The sequence below is a fragment of the Ovis aries genome, chromosome 24, assembly GCF_016772045.2.
Source record: "Ovis aries strain OAR_USU_Benz2616 breed Rambouillet chromosome 24, ARS-UI_Ramb_v3.0, whole genome shotgun sequence".
NCBI lineage: Eukaryota > Metazoa > Chordata > Mammalia > Artiodactyla > Bovidae > Ovis > Ovis aries.
Window position 1 is genome coordinate 2,229,923 of NC_056077.1, and position 24,526 is coordinate 2,254,448.

General features: G+C 63.2%; 1 protein-coding gene and 1 long non-coding RNA gene across 11 annotated transcripts; one reads left to right on the top strand and one right to left on the bottom strand.

Annotated features, from left to right (window-relative positions):
* Window positions 1-159: 159 nt before the first annotated feature.
* Window positions 160-18,306, bottom strand: CASKIN1 (CASK interacting protein 1). 6 transcript variants are annotated; one of them, XM_027961994.2, is made up of 20 exons: window positions 18,055-18,306; window positions 12,086-12,137; window positions 11,883-11,980; window positions 11,427-11,572; window positions 11,240-11,335; window positions 11,005-11,135; window positions 10,408-10,516; window positions 10,214-10,322; window positions 10,029-10,123; window positions 9,725-9,842; window positions 8,510-8,611; window positions 8,343-8,431; window positions 8,183-8,267; window positions 8,006-8,097; window positions 7,116-7,226; window positions 6,932-7,033; window positions 5,484-5,622; window positions 3,362-5,407; window positions 2,249-2,669; window positions 160-1,774 (listed from the first exon to the last, which is right to left on the bottom strand). In XM_027961994.2, exons 1-20 carry the CDS (start codon window positions 18,146-18,148, stop codon window positions 1,675-1,677), a joined length of 4,335 nt encoding a protein of 1,444 aa, XP_027817795.1. In that variant the 5' UTR covers window positions 18,149-18,306; the 3' UTR covers window positions 160-1,674. The 6 variants fall into 6 exon arrangements, with proteins under 6 accessions (XP_027817795.1, XP_042096264.1, XP_042096263.1 ...); XM_042240330.2 differs by lacking the exon at window positions 18,055-18,306 and adding an exon at window positions 13,732-13,837; XM_042240329.1 differs by having other exon boundaries at window positions 8,183-8,431.
* On the top strand, window positions 4,200-14,266 carry LOC121817867 (uncharacterized). 5 transcript variants are annotated; one of them, XR_009598349.1, is made up of 6 exons: window positions 4,200-4,676; window positions 5,512-5,616; window positions 8,189-8,452; window positions 8,833-9,855; window positions 10,640-13,440; window positions 13,532-14,266. It is a non-coding gene; the product is annotated as an uncharacterized LOC121817867 (long non-coding RNA). The 5 variants fall into 5 exon arrangements; XR_006057955.2 differs by lacking the exon at window positions 13,532-14,266 and having other exon boundaries at window positions 8,833-9,274; window positions 9,477-9,855; window positions 10,640-11,829; XR_006057953.2 differs by lacking the exon at window positions 13,532-14,266 and having other exon boundaries at window positions 8,833-8,921; window positions 9,159-9,855; window positions 10,640-11,829.
* Window positions 18,307-24,526: the final 6,220 nt, after the last annotated feature.

A 24,526-nucleotide genomic window follows, 5' to 3' on the forward strand; every position in this document is an offset into this window, starting at 1 on the left:
CACTGGCCAGCGGGAGGGAAGCTGGGCAGGGACCACAGAGGTGCCTGTTGACAACCCCAGGATGTGGTCCTGTTGGTGGCTGCTTCCCCCTGCCAGGAACAGGCAAGCCCCCACTTACCCCAATATGCAACCCCCCACCAAAAAAAAAAGCCAGGCAGCTCCGTTTTCTGCTGTTTATTGACAGTTGACAGTAGCTCCCTGCCCGGACCCCCCTCCCCACCTGCTAGCCCTGGTCCGGGCCACCCACTGCAGAGAGGCCAGGCAGATGCCCAGGTCCACCCACCTGGGGACGTGTTAGCATGTGACTGCTGGGAGGGGACCCACATGCCCAGACACCACCTAGGCAGAACCCTTCCACCCACCCGAATCACAGTCGCTGGTTTTCGGCGTTTTTTAATTCTCTTTTTTAAGAAATGTCAACGTTGTGCCCAACACATGTGGATCAGCAAACACGACAGAGGAGGCCAGTCAGTACTTTTTTGGAGTGGGGGGGGGGGCGGAGAGAAGGCAAGAAGGGCCACATGACACGGCCTCGGCCCACGAGCAGAGCGTCTGGGAGCAGGGGTGGGGCTGGCTGGCTGCATGGGGCCAGCTGGGGCCCCCGGGAGGGAGGGTCGGGCACACCCTCGCACGCACCACACAGCCTGGCATGCACGCCCTGCACCCACTGCTGTCACCCGGCTGACACACCCCCGCTGTGCACACAGCTCCCTTGGAATCCAGGGGCACCCTCACTGGGGCCCCAGCACCCCAGAGAGAGACGGAGCCCTGCCCACTGTCTCCACCACACAGAGGACACAGCCCAGCGGCGAGCAAGGCACATCCTTCAGGTTCTTCAGATGCAGAGAAGTTAGGAGAGAGATCAGAGGGGAGGCCCTGGCGGAGCTTGGACCCCTCCTTGGGCCCCAGCCTCCTGTTTGTGCTACTGGGCCAGGGCTCTGGCCACTCCTCGACCAAGGGAAGAACGGATAGACAGACAGATGGCCAGGGCCTCTTGACAGCTTTTGTCTTGAACTAGACTCCAGCGTCCTTACAGTTGGTAAATGGTTTTCTATAGAATCAATAATATTTTTTTCTTTCTTTAAATATATATTTGTTAAAGTTATACCTTTTTGTATCTCTGGGGAAATCTGCCTTAGCTCATTCCCAATAAATTAATACTCTTCGATAGCTTATATTCTGGGGAGGGGGGGTGCTTTGGGGCAGGGGGCCCAACCCAGCCCCTTGTGCTGCGCAGGAGCGGCTGGCGGAGGTCCCCATCGGGCAGTTCTGTGCTGGGCATAGGCCTGTGCTCTGCCCCAGACTGGGGACGGGGCTACAGCGGCTGCCCCCTGCCCGCTGCCCCCCAGGGTGGGCCCAACCCGGGCTCGGGGCAGGGGTTCAGGAGCGGCCCCTCCCGCACCACGGCGGGCAGAGCCTGGCGGTGGGGGCAGGCGGCCCAGCAGTTATTGCACAGGGAGGGGGCAGCAGCATCTGACCAGAGCCCTTGGGTCCCCCGGCCAGGCAGTCGTCCGGGCTGGGCCCGGCGGCAGGAGTTGTGCTTGTGCAGGAGCCTCGCGCCCGGCCCCCTGCGCCCCGCCCTCGCGGCCCCGCCCGCCTGCCTGCTCACGCCGCGCCCAGAGGTGCCCATCCTGAGGTAAAGGTCAGCGTGCGGGCCCGACGTGGGCGGCCGCGTCACTCCAGCATGGCGTCCAGCTGGTCGGCCAGGTCGTCAAACATGCTGCCAATGTCGTCAAGGATGCTGCCAGTGCTCTTCTCCTCCGCGGCCGAGGGGCTGCGGGCAGGCGCGGCGTAAGCAGGAGGGCCCGGGGAAGGGCGTCCCGCCCCTCCGCGCGAAGGCCGCCTGCTCGCGGACACCACGGCCCGCCTGCGGGGAGGGGCCGGGCAGGCCACGCCCCAGGGCGGCTGCTCCGCGCCCGACCCCGCCCACGACGGCTGCCCCGCCCCACGCACGACCAGCCCCCTCTCCGCCCATGCTGGCCCCGCCCCGCAGCGTGGGGCAGGGCTAGTTCAAGGCCACGCCCCCACGACATCTGCCAGTCCCGGCCCCGCCCCACGCGCGGCCGCCTCTGGGGGACCGGGCGCCTCTCAGAGACCCCGCCCATGCCGGGCCCCGCCCCGCAGTGTGGGGCGGGGCTAGTTCAAAGGCCATGCCCGTCCGGCGTGACTCGATCCCTCCCTCACAGGGCATCCTACAGGCGAGCGGCAGCCTAGGCCTCGAGCAGAGCGCATCGGGTCCCGCACCTACCGCGAGCCCTGCGCGTCCTCCTGCCGGATCTTCTCTTCTACGGCTTGCAGCGCCGCCGCCAGGCACGCGCTCGTCTCCTCCAGCTTCTGCCGGGCGCTGTCCCCCGGCGAGGCGCCGTCTGGCGCAGCTGGGGGCCCTGTAGCCGCGGCGGCAGCGCGCGGCGGCTTGGCGGGCACGTGCAGCGCGGGCGCACCGGGAGACGGCGGCCTGGCGGGGCTGGCGGGGCTGGCGCTCAGCGCGGGCGACGTGCTAACCGGCTTGGCGAGGGCGGCAGGTTGCTGGCGCGCCGGCGAGGGCGCGGGCGACGGGCTGGCACTGCCCGACTGCAGCCCCGCCGCGGCCTTGGCTGGCTTTGGCGCCGTGGGCGGTGGCGGCGGCTTGGGAGACACGGGCGGAGGCGTGCCGTGCGCACGCTTCACCTCTGCGGGGAGGAGGAGACTCGCACCGGGGTGGGAGGTCGCGCAGCGCGCGCTGCCCGTCCCGACCCAAGCCCTGCTGAAACACTGCTCAAGGGCTCTGCTTCGCAACCAGGAGCGACAATAACGCCCTCTGCACTGCAAGCCCGGCTTTAGCTCCAGCCCTCCGTGCCCCTCCGCCCTGGGTCTCCCTGAGGCTGTCGGGGCGGTGGGGGGGGGGGGGGAGAGCGCTTCCCTGTGCACACCTGTTTGGGTCACTGCTTCCAAACCCCAACCCATCCGCCCTCCATCTCCGTCCCCTTCCAGGTGTGGCCTGTTGTAGCCACTGGCCCTTCTGTTGCTTGAATGTCACAGGGCCTTTGCACCGCTGACCTTCCTGTCTGGAAGCCTCTCCCCTCCCTCCCATGCTAGGATCACTCTACAGTCATGTCAGAGTCCCCCCCTGAGCCCTCCGGCCTCCAGGGCCTGTCCTCCTTCCACAGGTGCTGCTATTTATGCACCTGTGCCTCCTCCACTGAGGACCTAAAGACCAAAACTGTCCCAGCTCTGGGCTGATGGGGTAGTACAGGGGCGGCTGGATGAGGGAGTCTGACTATACCTTCCCACCCCACTCCCCCTGGCCTTCATCAGATCCAAGAAGCAGAAAACCCTGCAGACGGTGGCGTGGGGCCCCTTCCCAGCTGGCTTCCGCACCTACCTGGGCTGCCGGGACCTGGCAGTGGCACCTTCTTGGAGGCAGGTGTGGGCGAGCCCTGGATCTTGGGTACGGGCTGAGCCAGAACAGGCTTGGGAGAGACAGGTGGCTTGGCCAGCTTCCGGGCATCGCTGTCTGGCAGGGGCAGTGGGGGCAGGTGCATGAGGTCAGAGGGCGGGGGCTCAGCAGGCGGGGGTGGCGGGGGCAGCTCTGGGGGCCCAGCCTGCTCAGAGGCTGGCCGGCGGCGCACAGTGCCTGTTCCATTCTGGTACACAGACAGCGGCGGTGGGGGAGGCTCGGGACCCGCCTCCCGCTGCTTGACCTTGGGCCGGCGCTTGACCGTGTCAGACTCAGTTAGGATGAACTTGACGTTCTCCTGCTGGCTCTGCTTGGCCCGGATGCGCCTCTTGAGGGTGGCACTGGCCTCCACCCTGGCTAGGGGCGGGCCCTCTGCACCCGCCTCGCCCTTGGCTGGACCTCGGGGCCGCTGCCGGGCAGCACCCTCTTCTACCAACTGGCCGTGGTCTGCAGGCCCCGCTGGCTCTCCAGGACCCCGGCGAGCAGTGGCCAGGAGTCCCGTGACAGGCCCGCTTAGCGTGCGGCGCCGGTTCACCACCTCTCCGTCAGGTCCAATGGCCTCCTTGTGCTTCACCGAGGCCAGCACCGTGGCCACCCGGCCTGGCTCCGGGCTGGCAGGGTGAGGCATGGGGTGGCCCTCAGCGGGCCTACGGGCTGCCCGGCCCCCACCCCCGATGGATGACAGCTCAAGCATGGCTGCGATGCTCTTCACACTGCCGGCACTTCCTGTGTCCACACTGCCAGCCAGGTCACTGGCCCGCCGGCGCTGCGCCCGGACCCCCAGCCGGCCGTCCTCAGCCCCGGCCCCCTCGGTCTCCGCGTCTGGCGCTGGCTCATCGGCCAGGTTGGCGCTGGCCATGGCGGAGCTGGAGCGCTTGGGCGGGGGTGGGGGCGGCCCCTTCTTCCGCGGCCGCACGGCAAACGACTGACTGCGGTTGACGTTCTTGTCTGCACCGGTGGGCGCCCGCACCGAGTGACTGCGGCCCACGCGCCTCTGGACCGTGGCGTAGGGCCCAGCGGCGGCCGGCACCAGCAACTCATCCCGCTCCGGCTCGCTGTCCGATGCTGCATAGCGATTCAGGCTGTGGGCGCGCTTCTTGGGCCTCCCTGGCTCCGCATCAGCCTCGGGCGGCAGGCACAGCGTCGGCACCGGCGTGGGTGCGGCTGCGGGTGCGGGCCCTGGGGCAGCCGGCCCAGCCTCGCTCTCCACTGGTTGGGGCAGCACATAGGCGAAGCCGCGGTGAGTGGGTGACTGAGGCAGCGAGCGGGGGGACATGGGTCGTTCCGTAGGCGGCAGCAGCTGAGGGGTGGGCTTCACCTTGGCTGTGGCTGGTGCTGGGCCATGAGGGCCCCCCAGGGCCTGCGGGGAGCTTGGCCGGGGTTTCGTGGGTGTCTGGGGGGGCGTGAAGTGGCTGGCCCCTGGCGGCAGGACCTGCCGAGGCTTGCCAGGCACCGGGGGCACACTGGCCCGCTTGACACTGTGGCCGTGGCGGCTGGGCCGGGCCTCCTTCGGGGGAGTTCCGGGGGCCGGCCCCTCATCGAGCAGGTACTCCTGGCTCCGTGACATGGGGCTGCTGGGCCCCGGGGGTCCGTCGCCCAGCAGCTCCTGGGAGCTGCTCATGTGCCGCGCCCTGCCCCCCAGGCTGGGCTCCTGCCTCCCCGAGGCCCTAGGGGCGGGCGGCAGGTGGTTGGCGGGCTTTTCAGCTGGGGCGGTGGCAGCAGCAGCCCCTTCGGCCGGGCCGGTCAAAGCTGCCTGCAGCTCCCCGCTGAGCTCGCTGTCCTGGAAGGTGGTCATCTTCGGAGACTGGCAGTCAGCCGGGGCAGGCTCCGGTGGGGGTGGCGACTCGATGGCCATCACCTCCAGCGACTGCGGTGCTTTCCGGCGCAGGGGTCCCCCCTCGTACTTGGCGTATTCTGCCTTCTGCAGCTCTGCCAGTTTCCGCACAGCCAGCATCAGCTTCTTCTGGTGGCCTGAGTGGGGGCGGGGCGCAGGTCAGGCCTGGGAGCACACTGAGGGCGGGGTGGGGCAGGGCGGGCCGGGCCTCACCCAGCTTGGTGATGCCGATCTCCTGCAGGTCCTCCCAGGTGATGTCAGTGATGAAGTCAATGTTCTCGTAGCCGTTGTCCACCAGCACCTTGTAGTACTGCGCCAGGCCAATCATGGACAGCCACACGGCCAGGTTCGCCTACGGGGCGGGGGACACAGAGGGCAGCCCAAGCTGGCTGCCCACACCCTGCCTGCTGCTCGGAGCTGGTGGAGGGGTGGGCGCTGGGCCAGCCTGGCACAGAGAGACGGAAGGACAAATGGACAGGCCGGAGGGGTCAGCACAGCCAAGGCCAGCGCACACACACGTGCGGACACGGGCAGACACACACAGAGGCGCGACCCTCTCTACGGGATGCCCTCGCGGGGCGGGGGAGGAAGGCACTTCCTCACCTGCCAGGCAGGCCAGGCAGCCCTGGGGACAGCACCCACGTGGACACTCCTCACACATCACGGACGCAGACACACAGCACCACCGACCAGCAACAGGCATACACATAGCCTGCATCCCAGTCATCCATGGCACTGACACCCCTGAGTCACACTCACACCCTCTCACCGTTTCCCCACCATCCTCAGGCACACGTCACACAGCCTTGTCACATGCATGCGCAAGTATCCGTGATGGTGTTCACCCAGAACCAGCCGGTGGAGCCCTGACTGGGATCCACCTGTCCACACTCCCAGCTGGATGTCACTCACGCACCAACTCAGCACACTGGGTCACCACCTGGGTGAGCAAGCAGAGTGAAGCCCCAGGGACCCGGGCGAGCTGGCTGGAAGGACCCCTGAGCCATGGACTGAGTGGGGCGAGACAGGCAGCGTGGGTGAGCGTGCACCCGCCTGTCGCACCCCAGGGGCCCTCGGTGGCTGCAGCATCTCCGTCCTGGACGGTGGCAGCCTGAGGCCCAGAGAGGCGGTGCAGATGGGACAGGCCCCAGGCCCCCTCTCCCATCCCAGGGCCTGTGCCTCCGCAGGGCGCCCGTGCACGACAGCACAGGCTGAGGCCACTGTGGCCATCGGTGGGCACTGGGCATGTGTTCAGCGCACGCGTGCGGTCTGCATGCTGAGGCCTGTGCTCACACACGCCCTCCCTGTGCATGTGCCTGGGTGTGTGCCTGGGTGCGTGGCAGCCCCCTGTGGTGTCAGGTGGGCATGCATTGGGCAGCACTGCAGGGTGCCAGGTGGTGCCAACATCCCTGAGTGGCAAGTGGGTAGTAGAGACGGGGATGCTCCGGGCTCCAGGCTCCCCTTGCCCGAACAGCCCTCAGAGGAGGTCATCCCGGCCCTTGCCCAGGGAGCCTGGCCCCGGGGCCCCTGACAGACAAACAGAGACCACCCTCCGTTGTCCTCTCCCTGGGCTCCCCAGAAGGCAGGGAGGGCCGTGGCTATCTGTCCGTCTGTCGGTCTGCCCCTCCTGCGCCTGGCCACCAGGGTGCAGGGGCCCTTACAGGTTTGTGCTCGGGCAGCCAGTCAGGGAGGCTCAGACCACTGATCTCCGCAGTGATTTTCTTCCGGTGGCCGGGCTTGGTGACCCCGATGGCAGTGAGGTCCTAGGTGGTGGAGATGCCTGTTAGCCAGAGGCTGGGGGCCCATCTCCAGGCCAGCTGGTGGGCAGCCTTCTGGGCAGCTCACCTCGGGGGTCATGCGGCTGATGGTGGGCAGGTCATAGCCGGCGCTGATGAAGTTGGGGGCATAGAGCTGCAGCTGGAACGTGGCAAGCCACTGGCTGACAGCCTCGGCGCCCTGGAAGACACAAGGCACCCGCTGCAGGCTCGCCTACCCGCCCCCTGGCCAGGCGTGCACCCAGCCACCGCAGCGCCTCCTTCTCTGCTCAGCCGAAGACCACGCGGCGCAAGCTGCCGTCCGCTGGGCCGTCTGCAGCCACCAGGCCCCCGTCAGCCTGGCCGGGTGCTCCTCCCTCTGAGTCCGGGGCTCCGCTGTCTCCGCGTCGTCCCACATGTCTCGGCTGCCTGCTGTGATCTCCACCAGGAGGGTCCTGCCGCTGTCCATATCACAGGCCTCCCCCACTGCCCCCCTTTCCTGGACCAGGGCCACCCTGCCGTGTGGCCCGTGACGGGGGCTCTGGGAACGGGGCCTCAGGAGGGGCCCCTGACTCCTGCCCCCCCATGTGGGAGGTGGGCAATGCCCAAGGGGACGCAGGGGGACTCAGCCAGCAGGTCACGCCTGCCCTAGCACGCAGGTGCATGCACATGGACCAGTCTCACCCCAACACACGTTTCCACTCATCTCGCACCCACGCCCTCCACACGCCCACACAGGTGCACCCATGCCCAGACCACAGTCATGCTAGCCACACACAAACACACCCCCCACTCGCCTCACGCTGTGTCACACTTTTAGACACACTGGCTTACACACACAGCCTGCACAGGAGACAACAGCTACACACACAGACTGACAGACCGACAGAAGGACGGACCTGCCCACGGCGCTGGCCGTGCTGTGGCCCAGCCAGGCGGGCTTCCCCGGCCCCCGCCCCTGCAGCCGCCCTGGCCCTGTACCTTGCCCTCGGACGCCGCCTCCAGCTTCTTGGGTGGCTGCTCCCCATAGCCCGGCCCCGCGTGGGCCACTGGAGGCTGGGCCCGGGTCGCACCTAGGGACGAGAGGGTGAGAAGGGGCGAGGGCTGCCCAGGGGCTACCTCCATGCCCAGCCAGCAGCGCTGTGTCCTTGCCCTTACCTGCAGGGCCTTCCAGAGGCTTGACCGGGCTGTCCCCGGGGCTGGAGTCGGACACCGGCTTCTGGGAGAGCACCGTTGCCAGGAGCTGGAACCCAGACAGACTGGCTGGCCAGTGCTGCCCCAGACCCAGGAACCCTTGCCTTGCCGCCGCCCCACCTACCTTGACCCCTTCAGAGCCAGCGTGCAGGGCGTGGCCTCCGCTGCTCCGGCCCCCAGCCGCGCTGCTCAAGCTGCCACTGCGGTCCCCACCTGCCCACAGGACAGAACAAGGTCAGCTGCCGCCCGCCCCGCCCCGCCCACCGCCTCCCCCTGAGGCCCCCCACCCACCTGCAAAAGGCTTCCTCAGCACCCAGATCTCCTCGGGGGGCGCAGCGGGCCCCGAGGAGCTGCCCCCCTGGGGTGGACTTGGTTCGGCACCTGCTCGGGGACCTGCAGGCCGAGCACATCTGCCCTGAGCCCTGGACCACCTCCAGGGCCTGCGTAGAGCAGAGGCCAAACGCGCACACACGTGCACACACGTGTGAGTATATACACTCACGCGCGCACACAGAGACACACACGCATGCGTGCACACAGAGACACGCACGCACAGAGACACGTGTGCACATGCACACAGAGAGACACGCATGTGTGAACATATGCGCACACAGGCCGGGAGGCTCAGCGCCACCTCCTTCTCCCTGGCTGTCTCCAAGGAGCTGAGAGACCGTCAGAAGACCCCTCCCAACCCTGGACACTGGTGAGCAGGAGAGCAGGGCAGAGCGGGGTGCAGGCCAGGCTATTCTGCCAGGGGTCCTGTATGTGGGGGTGGGGTTCGCAGGAGGGTACAAACCCCTCTGACAGGGGAGCAGGGGGAGGAGGTCCCCAGGAGCCTGGGGCCAGGGCACTCGATGACCTTGGGTGGACTGACCACACCTCCTAGCTGGCGCCTCTCTGCCCTCTCCTCAGCCTATCAACCTCCATGTCCTCTGCACAGGGTAAGCCCATCACACCCATAACCCACCTGAAGCCATTCCACAGCCCTGTGGCCTCCTCCTACGCCCCTCGCTCTGTCACCAAGTCAGCCGCCCTGGGCTCTGGACCCTCGCACAGGTCACACTCTGCCCTGCCTGAGCGTCTCTGCATGTGTGGTTCCCGCTGCCCCGAAGGCACCGCCTGCAGCCTACCCCCTCCCCCTTCTCAGGGCCTTGTCCGACCACTGTCTGAAGCGTGTGTCTGTCTGCAATGTCTGGGTCACTGGTCGGCACTTTTCCCTCCATGCTGACTTCACTGTCCTGTGCTCCCCTCCCCCCAGGGCAAGCTCCTTGAGAGCGGGAACAAGGCCATTTGAGTGACCGTCTATTCCTCGAGCCTGGCATGCAGTGTCTGCTGAATCAATGGAGGACCAGGTCTGGGGACCTGCAGACCTGGATAAGAGCTGGCAGGACAAACCCCAGACCTCACACCCAGCGATGGCGGGAGCTCACGGCCCCAGCCCACCCTGCAGCACACCGTGCACATGCTCCCGTCTGGCCACGAGCCCCTGGCCTGGGCTGGACTTGCCTGCTCGCTTGACGATGGCCTCGCCCAGGGAAGATGGGAAGTAGCCCACACGGTCATTGCCTGTCCTGTTGTCATGGATACAGCCCTTCCAGCGGCCATCTGGGTGCTGCTCAAGGACCTGGCCGGATAAGGTGAGGGGCTCCTTTCTGAGTCAAGTGGATAAGGTGAGGGGAGCACGCTTGGGGGGACTCCCCTCTGGGTCAAATGGATGGGTGGCCTGGGCCCCCCCAGTTCTTGCCAGGCATTGGGGGCAGCATCCCAGGCCCCTCTCAGCCCTGCTCCAGCAGCCCCAGCCCGTCCTTACTGTGATGATGTCCCCAGCTTTCACGTTGAGGCTGGTCAGGTCGTAGTTGTTGCAGTAATCCTTGGTCGCCCGGACCTGCAGGGCCGCCGAGGCCTCTGGGGACACAGGAGGTGGCAGACCCCCCGGTCCTGTGAGCCGGCCCCGCCCCGGCCCTGCCCCGGCCCCCCAGCCCCGCCCAAGCCCACCTCGCAGCAGCTGCTTGATCTCCTTGCTGGCCTGGGAGGTGGTGAACTGATGCACAATGTCCAGGGCGGTCTGGCTGTAGGTGTTCCTCACGTGGGCATTGATCCCATTCTGCGCGTGCCAGAGAGCGAGGCCTGTCAGGAGCCCCCTCCGCCCTCGCCTGACCCCCGTGCCCCCCACCCCTGCCCCAACTCACATCCAGCAGTAGCCGAACCACCTCCGTCTTCCCACAGAGCGCAGCTTCATGCAGGGCGGTGCCAGACTTGGTCTGGCGGTTAATGTCGATGCCGGCTTGGAGCAGCAGTCTGGCGGGGCGGCAGAGGGAGCAGGCAGGGCCTTGCACGGGAGTCCACTGGCCTGGCATCCCGAGTCGGCCTCTGACTCCTGGGGGCCCAGAATGAGCCAACCCGACCCCACCTCCCCAACAGGATGGCCTCCGCCAGTGACCAGGAACTTGTGGGAGTCCCCCTCCCGGTGCAGATCCTTCACATTCTGGTCTCGTCTCATCCCAGGACAAGCAGTGCTGTGATGCGCACGTTGAACATGGGGAAACAGAGGCTCAGAGACGCCGAGAGTCGCCACAGGGCCACCCGGCAGGTGGCACAGGCTGGGGGGCTGTAGAAGCCCCCAACCCCCACTGGGGCATCCTCTACAGGGGCGGCTGGAGGCATCCCTTGTACCAGAGACCTGACCACATCCCCATGGCTCCCCAGCTGCTCTGGTCTTACTGCCAAGCCAGGAGCAGGCACCCCGAGGCGGGGAGCCCATCACCCCACCCCCACCCCGGCCATACCTGATGATATCAATGTGGCCATTCTTGGCTGCCAGGTGCAGGGGGCTGGTGCCGTTGGGGTCAGTGGTGTCCCCCGGCCGGGGCTCCAGCAAGGCTGTACACATGTTGCTGCTTAGCAGCAGCTGGACCACCTGGAGGGAGGGGTGAAGAGTAGGGGGCCCAAGAAATGGGGTGAGGGGGCCCCAGGAGAAGACAGAGCAGATGGAGTCTCACTCAGCTCCCCGGGGAGACTTACCCCAACGCGGCCAAACTCACAGGCCAGGTCCAGGGGCGTCTTGCCTGAGTTGTCCACCATGCAGGGGTTGGACTGGTGCTGCAGCAGCATTTCGGACTGCAGGGACCACAGGCGCGGTCAGGCCTAGGGGTGTCCATCAGGCTCCTGCTGCCCCAGGCGCCCTGTAACCCCCAGGGGCAGTCCTTACCACATCATAGTGACCGTGCTGGGCCGCCAAGTGCAGGGGGATGTGGCCCTCGTCGGATGGGATGTTCACCGCCGAGCCCGCCTTCAGCACCAGCTTCATGGGCTCCTTCCGGCCCTGCCAGGCCGCGTAGTGCAGAGGCCGCATGCCTGGGGGGTGGACGGGGGAAGTTGGGAGCTGGAGCTAGACCCTGACCCTGACCCCAACCCTGACCTCCAGGACGCTGACCCCACGAGAAGCTGCCTTGACCCAGACCAGGACCCCGGGCTGACCTCAGATGAGGGAACATTGAGGCCTCCAGGGTCCCTCCAGGGTTAAGCTCTGATCTTAACCCCTGTGCCCTTGGCTCCAAGATCCCTGGTCTTTACTGTCTACCTCCATCACTAAATTACAAGCTCCAAGAGGACAGTGGTTTTTATCCACTTTGCTCACTGCCATGTCCTGCCTGTCAGGCCTTGCCTTTGTTGTCCTTGATGTCCACAGCAGCCTGGGCCTCCAGCAGCAAGGTGATCAGCTCTGTGTTGCCATTCAGGGCCGCGTGGTGCAGGGCTGAAAAGCTGCGACGGGTGATGGACACATGTGGGCAGGTGCCAGACACCCGCCTGCCCTAGGAGTCCCTGACCCCCACACCAGACTGATGCCTCCCGGGGCTGAGAACTCACCCATCAGGGTCTTGGAAATTGACATTGATCTTCTTGGTGGAGCCCAGGAGCTCTGCCGGGGGGAGGAGACATGGTGAAGGAGGCCCACCTGGGGCCCAGCCCCCTCTAGGCAGCCCGAGAGCAGCTGGCTAGCTCCCTGGCAGGCTTAGAGCCAAAGCTATCTAGGTCTTCAGTCTAGAAGCGTTCATTCATTCAGCTCTGCTCCCTGCACCCAGCACCAGGTACCAGCTTTCGGACCTCGGTTTCTGACTGAACTGAGATGCTGGGAGGTTTCCCCGGGCCAGGCCCTGTCTGCGAGGCCGGGGCTGGGTGCCCACACAGGCGCACACATGTGCACACGAAGCCCTCCCTGGGGACGCCGGCTGAGCCCCTGCCAATGGTGGGAGGGAGAGAGCCAGCCCAATCTGTCTCTCAGAAGGGCCCAGATGGGCCCGGGGGCGGCCTGCCACACCCGGAAACCGGGGTATCTCTGGGGGAGAGCCACACTTCCAGGGTGCAGCCTCCCCCAGCTCTAGCCGCAGGCCTGGCCAGTGTGGATGTGCCCCATCCAGCCAGGCGGGAAGGGGAGGCCGACAAGTGGGCCCATGCCTCTGGGCAGCCACGCGATAGTGACCCCCTCATCGGCCCGCCTGAAGCCCTCGGGGCTCCGGCCCTCCCTCGGACGCCTCGGTCTCCTCCACAGTCCTGGCTTCCACTGGGCACCGGCCAGAGGAGCGGAGCCCACCGATGCCCTCCCCATGGGCTCAGGTCCAGCAGGACTCGGGCCAATCCCCTGCCTGTCTGGGCCGTGGTTACATAACCCATTTGTGGGTCAGTCACTCTGTGAGGGAGGGGCTGGCAGGACAGAAGCCCCTTTGTCCAGGCCCAGGACAGGGATGGGGGCGGAAGCCTGAGGGAATCGGGGCCCAGAGGGGCTGCTGCAGGGCCCGCTTAGTGACCCACGGCAGCCCCAGCCACCCGTGGCCTCGGTTCTCAGCTGCTGGACGTGGGGTGTGAAGCCTCCGGTGGCCCACAAGGCCCGCAGAGTCAGACGGGCCTCTGCCCCTTACCAGCCCTGCGGCCTGGGCCATGAGCTCGGACGGTCTAACGGGCCAACCTCGCAGGTCCGAGGGCTCAACACGTGGCCGCTGCTGACCCAGCTCCACAGGGATCCTCCCCACCCTCCCCAGGGAGGGGCTTCTCCAGCCAACAGCCCAAGAGCAGAGGCCCCAGGACCAGCGGCGTCTCCACCCCCGCCCCTGCCCCCGCTCAGACATGTGGCTGATGCTGAAGTCTGTCTAAGTTTGCACCAGTGCAGCCATTGGTGGTCCAGGGCAAAACCTTGGAGGCAGCCCTGGGTCCTTACGTCTTCATCGGTAAATCCTGTGGGCTCTGCCTTTAGAACCCTTTTAAAGCACACCTGGAATCCTATCCTTTCTCAGTACCAACATCCCCACCCCGGGCCAGGTCAGCATCTCTCGAAGGACCACAGCCACCTCCTCGCCACTGGCCTCCCCGCTCCCAGCCTGCCTCCTCCAGTGCCGCCTCCACACCCGCTGAGGTCGGTGGGGCCCCCTGAGGACATGCGTCCGATCCCACTGCTCCCGTCTCACTGGGGTTAGAGGCCGAAGCCGGACACGCTCCCCCCTCACCCCTGCTCCAGTCACCTGAGCCTCCTTGACGGCACTCCAGCACACCTGCCTCTGCCGCCACAGGGCCTTTGCACAAGCTGTGTATGTGGAGGGGGCAGGCATTATTCTTCCCTCTTCCCATGACTCCCTCTTCATATCCTCCAGGCCTGTATTCAAGACCTGCTTGTCAAAGCCTCCTCACTCCCATCTAAAATGGTAATTATCTGGGAGGTCTTTGGGAGTCCAGTGGTTAGGATTCAGGCCCAGGTCCAGTCCTTGGTTGGGGAACTAAGGATTCTGCAAGCCACGAAGCATGGTCAAATAATTTAAAAAAACTGTTCGTGTTCAGTTGCTCAGTCATGTCCTACTCTTTGCAACCCCATGGACTGCAGCACACCAGGCTTCTCTGTCCTTTGCTATCTCCTGGAGTTTGCTCAAACTCATGTCCTTTGAGATGGTGATGCCATCCAACCATCTCATCCTCTGTCACCCCCTTCTCCTCCTGCCCTCAGTCTTTCCCAGCATCCGGGTCTTTTCCAATGAATAAATAAAATGGTAACCCCCCATCCCATCCCGTGTCTGTTGTCTTTTTCTCTTTAACTCCCATTTATCTTTTTTATTATCCACCTCCATCACTACATTACAAGCTCCAAGAATACAGTGGTCTTTATCTACTTTGCTCACTGCCCTATCCTTTCAGCTAACACAGTGCCGGGCACACACGAGGAGCTCAGTGCCTGGTGACTGAACTGAACCTCATCCCACATACTTTGTCCACCTGCCAGGCCCAGCTTCAAGCATGAGACCCATGTGGCCACTCAAGAGGAGCCCCGCACTGGGTGGATGCTCTGCCGCCGTCGTCTAGAAACTGTTATCTTTTGGACAAGGCAGCCCCTCTTTTCGTCCGGCACTGGGCTCTGTGAACTATGCGGCCAGGTAGGCCGCAAACCCTGCTGCATAGCTGAACAGAGCCCAGGCGTTGGTGGCCCACTAGGGACCCCGCCGTACTCAGGGCCGTGCTCAGCACCTTCCCGCTCCAGAAGGCTCTGCCTGACTCTAATGTTGCTGCCCCCATGCCCTTAGTTCCAGTGTAGCCAGGCTCAGCTTCTCCCCAGAGCCTCCCCGGGCCAGCTCACTCTCCCTCCAGCAGCGGGTACCCAGGCAGCAGCTCCAGGAGCTCCGAGCAGAGGCGGAGGCCCGGCCATGCCCGCAGGTGCTGAGGTCTCATAGGGGCTGGAGGTCAAGGCCTGGAAGTGACACATGCTAGTGGGGAGGGGGCGTCTGCATCTGGAAGGGGACCACCCCCAACAGGAGGAGGAGGCTTCTTGTAAGGTGATCTCGCCCCTCCCTGGGCTGGTCTCCTCAAAGTGCTGGAACTGGATGTAGGTGGGCTTGACGCCTTGGAGCACCCCCATGGGGAAACTGGGCATCCAGGAAGCCCCTACAGCGGCAGCCTGCCTGGGGCTGGGGGGGCTGCACCTTGCGGAGACAGGTGTCCTGAGTGAAGCTGGTGCAGAGCAGGGATGCCCAGGCCTGGGGGCGGTGGGCACAGAGCGGAAGGTCCCAGGAGCTCCTCACCCTTCCCACGAGGCATGGAGTCCTACGGCTCACCGCCAGTCATGGGGCACGCACCTGGCCCCTGACCCCCAGAACTCGGGCTCTCCTGTGGCTCCCACCTCTAATTGTTCTCCTCTGACCACCCCAACCTGGGAGGCCAGTTGCAAACTCCAGCTGCAGAGGCCTCCGGGGAGACGACCCCAGACCCTCTTCTGCCCTGTCCTCATAGCCTCCCTCCACCCCTCTGCCAGGGGCTCCTCCAGCCACGGAAGCCACGCACAGGCCACATCCGTGCCCTCCAGGGAGGGGCCTCGGCCTCCTCTGCTCCTGTGTCAGCCTGGCTGCACCCCGCAGCCTCCAGCAGGGCGAGGCCCCCCTACACCCCCAGAGCAGGCAGCACCAAGCCAGGCGCTGGAGGGCAGCTCTCGGGGGCTAAGGTGAGCCAGCAGGGGAGCACCGGCCTGTGGTCTCCAGTGAATCTGAAGAAAGGGGAGGCGGGGCCTGGAGGAAGGACAGGGCGTCACCGCACCCCAGAAGGCCAGCCCCCACCCCAGTAGCTTCCCTTCCAAGCAGAGCGGTCTCTTCTTCCCTCCAAGGACAACTGCTAAGGGTGGCAGCCCGTGCATGTGAGCGGAGGCTCCCTTCAGGCAGGATGGGGGAGCCGCCAGAGCCCAGGGTGACGCTGGGTGGGGGGTGGGCTGAAGTGAAGGTGTCAGTGCCAGGAAGGGACTGCAGAAACAAGGGTTGTGGGAACACCTTTAGAGTTGGGGGGCCCCAGGGAACACGGCTGGATGTCCCCCATCCCATGGCCCAAACTCCAGCTGTACTTTGCTGAATCAAAATACATCTTACTCCAAAGCAGGCCAGTGTTGCCATGACAACTGAGCTAATTCATGGAGGGATTTCTCCATCTGATTTATTACGCCCGCCCCTGTGAGTCAGAAAGCCCAGATTCAGGGGCAAGGGCAGGCAGGTGTCTCTCCTACCCGGGGACCAAGCCACACAGGGGCAAATGCAGAGATCCACGTGGGGACACGGGTGGAAGTAAAAGCCCCACACATTCCCCCAGGGGCCAGAGTGGAAGAGAGGAGTCCCCAAACCTGACGCCCCCACTTCCTCCACGCACCTGCCCTGGGCTGTCTAGGAAATGGCCACGGTGGCTCAGACAGTAAAGAATCCGCCTACAATGCGGGAGACTCAGGTTTGATCCCTGGGTCGGGAGAATCCCCTGGAGAGGGGAATGGCAACTCATTCCAGTATTCTTGCGTGGAGAATCCCATGGATTCCAGAGAAGCCTTCCAGAGAAGCCTGTGGGCTACAGTCCATGGGCTGCAAAGAGTCTGACACAACTGAGTGACCACCACTATCACTACTAGCCCCTCCTGAGAACACACGAAGGCCTGGGCTCCCTGCACACTCTCACTGTTCTTAAAACAAGGCTGTGGGGCAGGGACCACCAAGGGTCCCATCCCACAGATGAGGAGACCTGAGCTGTCGGCACCCAAGGTTGGCTGGCCACTAGGTGGAAGTCTTTGCCTTGCTTTCACCTCTCATCCCTGCTCCTGCTTTTGAGGCTCAGCTGAGGCGGCCTCTGCCTGAAAGCCCTGCCTTTCTGGGCCCCGAGGCCCTGAAGCCGGTCCTCAGTGGCAGCCTGTCCCTGGGCCCCGGGTACGGAAGGCAGGGCCGGCCTGTGCCTGTGAAGCATACAAGTGCAGCTCTCTAACTGCACAGGGCAGACAAGGAGCGGCCAGGCAGGGCTGCGGTGGGAGGGCTCCTCCTGGGGCTCAAGGAGCTGCTCCCCAGCTGCCCCAGGGGCCCTCTTAGTTCTCAGCATCTCGCCTGTAGAGAGGGGAGGGGGCTTCCCCTGCTTGCACACCGTCCCAGGGGACGGCATGGGGCGTCGGCCACTCAGACTCTACCTGCGACCCACAGGAGGCCGGCCGGTGCCCTCACAGGTGCCCTGACACACTGACACGGCCATACGCGCGCAGCCGCACACGCCCTTCCGTCCATCCCCAGCGTCCCGGGGGAGGCTCTGAGCTGAGCTGGGATGAGTGCTAGGATCAGGGCTCCAAGCTCCTAAGCGTCCCCTGGGGCACCCACAGCCCCAGTTCAGGAAGGCCAGTGGGAGACCCCCTCCCCTCCCAGCCCCCTTTCCCAGCAGGGAAGCCAGAGAGGGCCAGGATGGCACCTGCCTGCAACTCAGCCTGCCTGGGGCTGGGCGACCTTGGGCCTCGGCTCCCCCTCCGGTAGACGGCCCCCCGCCGGCCATGCCTGGGCAGCCACACCCCCAGCGTGGTCCTTCCCCCCCTCCCTGCCAAGCCTGTTATTAAACACGGGGCGGGGAGGGGTCTGACAGAGACTGTCGGCCCTGTAGTCGCCCCTCACCGCAAGGCGCCCCTCCTCTCCATGGCGTTGTGGTGGTGGGGGGGAGCCGCCTCGCCCTTTAAAGGCCCAGCAGAGACCTCCAGCTGTCAGCCCGCAGCCCGGGAAGGGAGGGGATCGCAGGCGGGAGAGACGTTTGCGAACGCCTGCGGCCAGGGAGGCGGATGCCGCCAGGTGCCCGCTGCGGGGCTCGGGGTGACGGCCGGGCGCTCGAGGCCGCCCCTCCTTCAGCGCTGGCCGCAGGGGGCGCGGACGGAGGGTCCGGGCGCTGCTGGCCCCGCCCCGCCCCCCGGGACCCGAGAGCATCCCCCTCCGCGGCCGGCGCCGGGCGGGGTGGGGGGCTCGGCGCTGGAGACGGCCCCGGGGCGCGCCGCCGCTCCCGCCCGCCCCCCGCGCCCCCGCGCCCCCCGGACTCACTGGCCTTCCCGGGCCGCGGCCTCTGCAGCAGCCTCTGCGCGGTCCCCACGTCCTCCGCCTTCACTGCCTGCACCAGCTCCTGCTCCTTCCCCATGGCGCGGCCGGGGCCGCAGCGACGCGGCTGCGCTCCGTGCGCTCGGCGCGACTCCGAGGCGGCGGCGGCGGCCCCGCGGCACCGGCCGCCTCCTCCGCCCTCCCCCGCCTCCTCCGCCGCCCGCTCCCCTCGCCGTCCTCGGGCTCCGGCTAGGGATCGGGCTCCCGGCGCGGAGGGGGCGGGGAGCGCGTCACGGGCGGGGGGCGGCCCGGGGGCGGGGGCCGGCGGCGGCGGGCGCGAGGCGGGGGCGCGGCACCTGGCGCCGCCTCCCGGACGCCTGGGTCCCCCTCCTGCGGCCGCTGACCTCGGTGCGCCCGCGCCGGCCGCGCGCCCGGCTCCTTGGCTCCGCCCCTACCTCTGGCTCCGTCCTCCCGAGACGCCCCCTCCCCACGTGCCGGCCGCGCGGCTCCGGCCTGGCCTCTGCGGACACCCCGCCGCCCGGGCGATGGCCGGGGGACTGGACGCTGAGCCCCGACTCGGCGGCGACGCCAGGCAGAGCCCGAGAGCCTTCCAGAGGCTGCGGGACCCACGGGGGGAGGGACTCTGGCACTGGGCGGGCGGGGACCCGGGCACCGAGAGACCCGGGCACCGGGCGCGGGAGCCGGGCCGCCAGAGGCTGTCAGACATTTCTGGCCCGTGGCTCCCGTGGGAGGTGTCGAGGGACTGTGAAGAGGAATCTCCCAATAATGAATTCGGTGTCAGGGAACCCGCACACCCCCCGCCCCGCAACTGCACCTCACGCCCTGCTGTCTCCAGCTTTCTCCATAAACAATGCTCCGCGACCCCCACCCCCGCCTCAATCCGAACCCCGACCTCAGTGCACCTGCCCATCACCAGCTGGGGTTTAAGCCCCCTATGCCTTCCACTAAGGGACTGGGTTACTTCATCCCCAGCACCGAGTGGGAGGTAACTCTTCAGATCCACAAGCATGGGGGGGGAGTGGGGGGGTCTGTAAGGGGGCTTCAATACCCCCACCCCCAGCACCAGTGGGGTCACAGCCCTGCCCAGCAGCAACCTGACCGCCCCCCCCCCCCACAAGCCTGCTTACCCCCCCAGCCTCCAGCCACAGCTTCTGACAGCTCCGCCACTCCCCCTATACACACAGGTCTCATCCTTCCGACCTCAGCCTCCTCCAGGCCTCACCTTGTTTGGCATGGCTGCAGCATTCTAGAGACAGAGCTGCTCAGACTCTCCTCATTTGCAAGGACGGGCGGATGATCCCTCCTCCACGCAGCTTTGGGAAGGTTCACACACATGATGGCAGGACACCCCTCTCCCACCCAGATCATCAAGCTGGTCCAGGAAGAGGCAGCCAGAGGGTGGAGGAGGGTGAGCAGCAGGCACTGGGATTCCCTGATCTGGGCAGCTGGTCAGTCCCCCCGTAGGGTCTCCCATGAAGCTAGAGAGCAGGCCAATGTCTTACATCCATGGGGGTCCCTAAACACAAGGGCCTTTCCCCCGACCCTTTATGGTTACCAATTCCTGGGCACCTGCTTCGTCAGGCACCATGCTGGTCACTTCCTAGGTGAACCTGCACTTACTGTACCCTTTTCACAGATGAAGATTCAAGTGAGGCTCAGAAAAGCCAAGTGACTCACCTGAGGTCCCAGAGTTTCCAGTTCATGAGTCTGAGATCTGAACCCACAACCACCTCTGCATTTGTCCCAGTTCTCCCTCTTACCAGATTTGCTTTTCCAGTCACTTTGTCTTTCTGCATCTTGATTCCCCCTCAGTAAAATAGGGAGTGATACCTCCCTGTAGATTATTTGAGGATTAACTGTGATGCTACCTATAAAGCACTTTGCCGTAGAACTTAGTAAGTGCTCAGCAAATCGCTTCTGTGGGTATTGTGAATTCCCCATCTGGGTAGCAATTGCATTTTATTCATCTGCAGAGCTTAACAGTGTGCCTAGCACACAGGAAACAGTTCCAAAAAAAACAAAAAACAAAAAAAGTTAGTTAGCGTCCTTACCATTATTTTATGTTTTGGCTGTCTGAGACAAACCATGAACTGTGGTGTTGGAGAAGGTTCTTGAGAATTCCTTGGACAGCAAGGAGATCAAACCAGTCAATCCTAAAGGAAATCAGCCCCAAATATTCACTGGAAGGACTGATGCTGAGGCTGAAGCTTCAACACATTGGCCACCTGATGCGAAGAGCCGACTCATTGGAAAAGATGATGATGCTGGGAAAGATTGAAGGCAGGAGGAGAGAGTGACAAAGAAGAGATAAGATGGTTAGATGGCACATCAACTCTATGAATGTGAGTTGAGTTTGAGCAAACTCCGGGAGATGGTAAAGCGTAGGGAAACCCGGCGTACTGCAGTTCATGGGGTTGCAGAGTCTGTAGCAAACCACTCTGGTCTGAGCCTAAGATTTTCAGGGCCTAGGGCAGGAGTATGAGCAGAGGCCCACACACCAAATGTCTAGGAATTTAAACATTAGAAGTCGTGCTAATAAGATGTTAAATAAAATATGTTCTACCATCCTTCCTTGACAAATACACCTTCATCATACCTGAAAGGCCAAGTCCTAGTTTAGAATGATCACATAGCTCTGGAAAATGAACTGGCCCTGCCTCCAGCTGCCTCGCCTCCAATCTCTGCCCACCTCCACGCTAGACAACTAACAGGTAGCTGATAGACCTGGGAGTGGGCAACTTGCTGTGTGGCCCATCATCCTTTCAGGACAGACCTGGGAAGAGAGCTGACAGATTCTGCTAGATTCGTTCTGATAGGTGAGGCTAATGCCCTAGGAGGAATCAGGCATTCTAGATCCGCTACCAACCAGCCCAGAGAACCCAGGACAAGCTCCCTGCTCTCAGCTTTCCCATCTGTAAAATGGGCCAGTAGTTGTGCCCACAGTCCACGGCTGATGGGAGGGTCCACCTGGAAACAGAGATGTGAACCTTCCTGGGGTACCCCCATCCCAGGGATGGGGGCGACAGAGCGGGCCATCCACTTTGGCCAGGGATAGGAGGATACAGAGGCGTGGGACCTGGGCAGCCCTCCAGGAAGTCGGGCCTGGGAGGACGATCCCAGGAGGAGGGGCCGCTGAACCAGCAGAATTGCCGAGGCTCAGCCTGGAGTGAAGCGGCTGCCTTACCGCAGCCTGGGCTGGCCCCCTGCCCAGCTGCACAGCAACCTCTCCCCTCCCCTGGCCGCAGCACAAGCCCTGCTCCTGCCCACCAACTGTATGTCCTGCCAGGGGCTCCCTGGTGCCCCCCAGCCCTCCAGGGCCCTGAGGTCCAGCCCCTTATGTAAAAAATGGTGATGGTGAACGTCCCCTCCCGGTGGACTGCTGGGAGCGTGAAGTCTGAGAGCTACCACGGTTTCTATCATTCTCAAAGATGCCGCCTCTGTACAGTGCTCAGCTGATGCTTAGTACATGGAAGGGATCCTCAGCTATGGGTCGAGTCTCCCTTTTCCGCCCAGCAGGGATGCTGGAGCTACTCAGGCAGGACAGGGAGCCTGGCCTGGTCTCTCAGTTACCCCCTAGGCATGGCTCATATGCAGCCCTCCCCCCAGTGCCAAGTCACTTCAGTCATGTCCAACTCTGTACGATCCCGTGGACTGTAGCCTGCCAGGCTCCTCTGCCCATGGGATTCTCCAGGCAAAAAGACTGGAGTAGGTTGCCATGTCCTCCTCCAGGGGATCTTCCTGACCCAGGGATCGAACTCGTGTCTCTTATGTCTCCTGCATTGGCAAGGGGCTTCTTTACCCCTGGTGTCACCTGGGAAGCCCCCCACCGAGTCCTCACAAAAATGCTCAGGACTCAGACACCTGGCTGTGTCCCCCAGCCCTCTCCTGAGCCCGCCTCTCTCCCACACTCAGGCTCTCAGGCTTTATGCTGCTCTGGATATCCTTCAGGTATTCCCAGGCCTGCATATCCATCTGCCACTCCCCGGAGCTGCCCTGGGGAGCACCTGTACTTCAAGAGGAAGATAAGCATGTTTGTGGGGTGGGTGTGCCCGCATGCAGTCGCCCAGCCAGAAGGGGCAAGGTCAGGGTGTAGCTGAGCCCAGTGGGGTGGGTTCTGCCGCGTTCTAACCACGTGCCCTGGGATGTGTGACTCTACATCTGTGAGTCTCGGGGGGTTTCAATTTAATTTATTTTTGGCTGTCTTGGGTCTTCATCTCAGAGCAGGCTTTCTCTAGTTGCAGTGAGCGGGGGCTACTCTCTAGTTACAGTGCCGGGCTTCTCATTGCAGTGGCTTCTTTTGTTGAAGAGCATGGGCTCTAGGGTATGTGGGCTCAGTAGTTTTGTTGCTCCGTGGCATGTGGGATCTTCCTGGATTGGGATCGAACTCACGTCTCCTGAGTTGGCAGGTGGATTACCACTGAGCTACCAAGGAAGCCCCAAGCCTCAGTTTTCTCACCTACCAAATGGGAGTGGTTCCTCCTTGGCAGGGTTATTGCGAAGACCCAATGCAGAATGTGGGTAAAAGGCTCAGCCCAGTTTGGCGGTTCCTCAAAAACTGAAACGTGGAATGACAAGACGCAGCAGCCCCACTGCTACTATATACTCGAGCAAAATCAAAACGGGTACTCAGAAGTACTTGAACAGAAACATTCATTGCAAGCATTATTTGTACTAGCTAAAACGTGGAAACCATCTCATCAAGTGTCCATCAATGAATGGAAAAACGGATAAATGAAATATGGTCCATCCATACAATGAAATATTGTTCAGCCATAAAAAGGAATGAAGTACTAATACAGGCGTCCCTTGAGGCTCAGCTGGTAAAGCACCACCTACAATGCAGGAGACTTGGGTTCAATCCCTGGGTTGGGAAGATCCCCTGGAGAAGGGAAAGGCTACCCACTCCAGTATTCTGGCCTGGAGAATTCCATGGAGTGTATAGTCCATGGGGTTGCAAAGAGTCGGTCACAACTGAGCGACTTTCACTTTCACTGACACAGGCTACAACCTGGATGAACCTAGAAAATGTTATGCCCAGTGAAAGAAACCAAACACAAAAGGCCATATATTGTATGACTTCATTGCTATGAACTGTCCAGAAGAGGTAAATCCATGGAGTCAGGAAGCGGATCACTGGCTGCCAGGGGCTGAGGGGAGGTGGGGTGGGGGATGGGGAGTGAGTGCCTAACGGGTGGTGGGGGAGGAGGGGTTCTTTTGGAATGATGGGAATGTTCTGGAACTAGACAGAAGTGGTGGTTGCACAACATTAAGTGCCACTGAATTGTTCACTTAAAAATGGCAACGTTCATGTAATGTGAATTTCACCTCAATTCAAACAAAACATTCGGTATAGCCCCTTCATACAGAATAAGCTCTCAAAGCTATGAAAGGTGCTAAAAAAATCAGAAGTTCAGCAGGTAAAGAGGCAGAGATGACACATCCTAGGTGTGGGCAAGGGTTCAAAGAGAGGGTGCAGTGAATTCTGAGACTGCCGTTCACTCGTGGCTTGTGCAGTGGAGAGGAGAAAGCTGCAGGGTTGGCAGGGGCTGGGCCCAGGAGTCTGAAGGGTGATGGGTGACACTTGCAGGATTCTTACAAGGTTTAGGCTTAGGATTTTTTTTTAGTTAAAAATATTTATTTATGTTTGGCTGCATCAGGTCTTAGTTGTGGCATGTAAGCTCACTAGCTGTAAGCTTAGTACCTGCAATGCGTGGGCTTAGTTGCCCTGCGGCATGTGGGATCTTGGCTCCCCGACCAGGGATTGAACTCACATCCCCTGCATTAGGAAGAAGGCAATGGCAACCCACTCCAGTACTCTTGCCTGGAAAACCCCATGGACAGAGCAGCCTGGCGGGCTGCAGACCATGGGGTCGCAAAGAGTTGGACAGGACTGAGCGACTTCACTTTCACTTTTCACTTTCCTGCACTGGAGAAGGAAATGGCAACCCACTGTAGTGTTCTTGCCTGAAGAATCCCAGGGACGGCGAAGCCTGGTGGGCTGCCATTTCTGGGGTCGCACAGAGTCGGACACGACTGAAGCGACTTAGCAGCAGGAGCAGTCCCTGCATTAGATGGTATATTCTTAACCACTGGATCACCAGGGAAGTCCTCAGTCTTAGGTATACAGAAGACCACTCTATAATGTGAAGGACAGCTTGGAGGGGGCAGGAGAAGGGTGATGGGGAAGCTGCTCCTGAGAGGGGGTGGTGGTCCATGGGATCCTGTCTGGCTGTCACTTATGGGTGGGCACCACACACAGAAGAGAAAGCCTTTAGGGGCAGGTCTATCATGAACTGTCTTGGCCATGGGAAGCAGAGGGGTCTGTGGGGCCCTTGATGGACAATGTCAAACAGGGAGCTGGCTGTGAGCTGGAGACAGGGAAGGAAGGACCCGGAGCAAGGAAGGTACTGAAATCCCTGGAGAGTGGGCAGGAGCCCCAGGGACAGGGTGGACACAG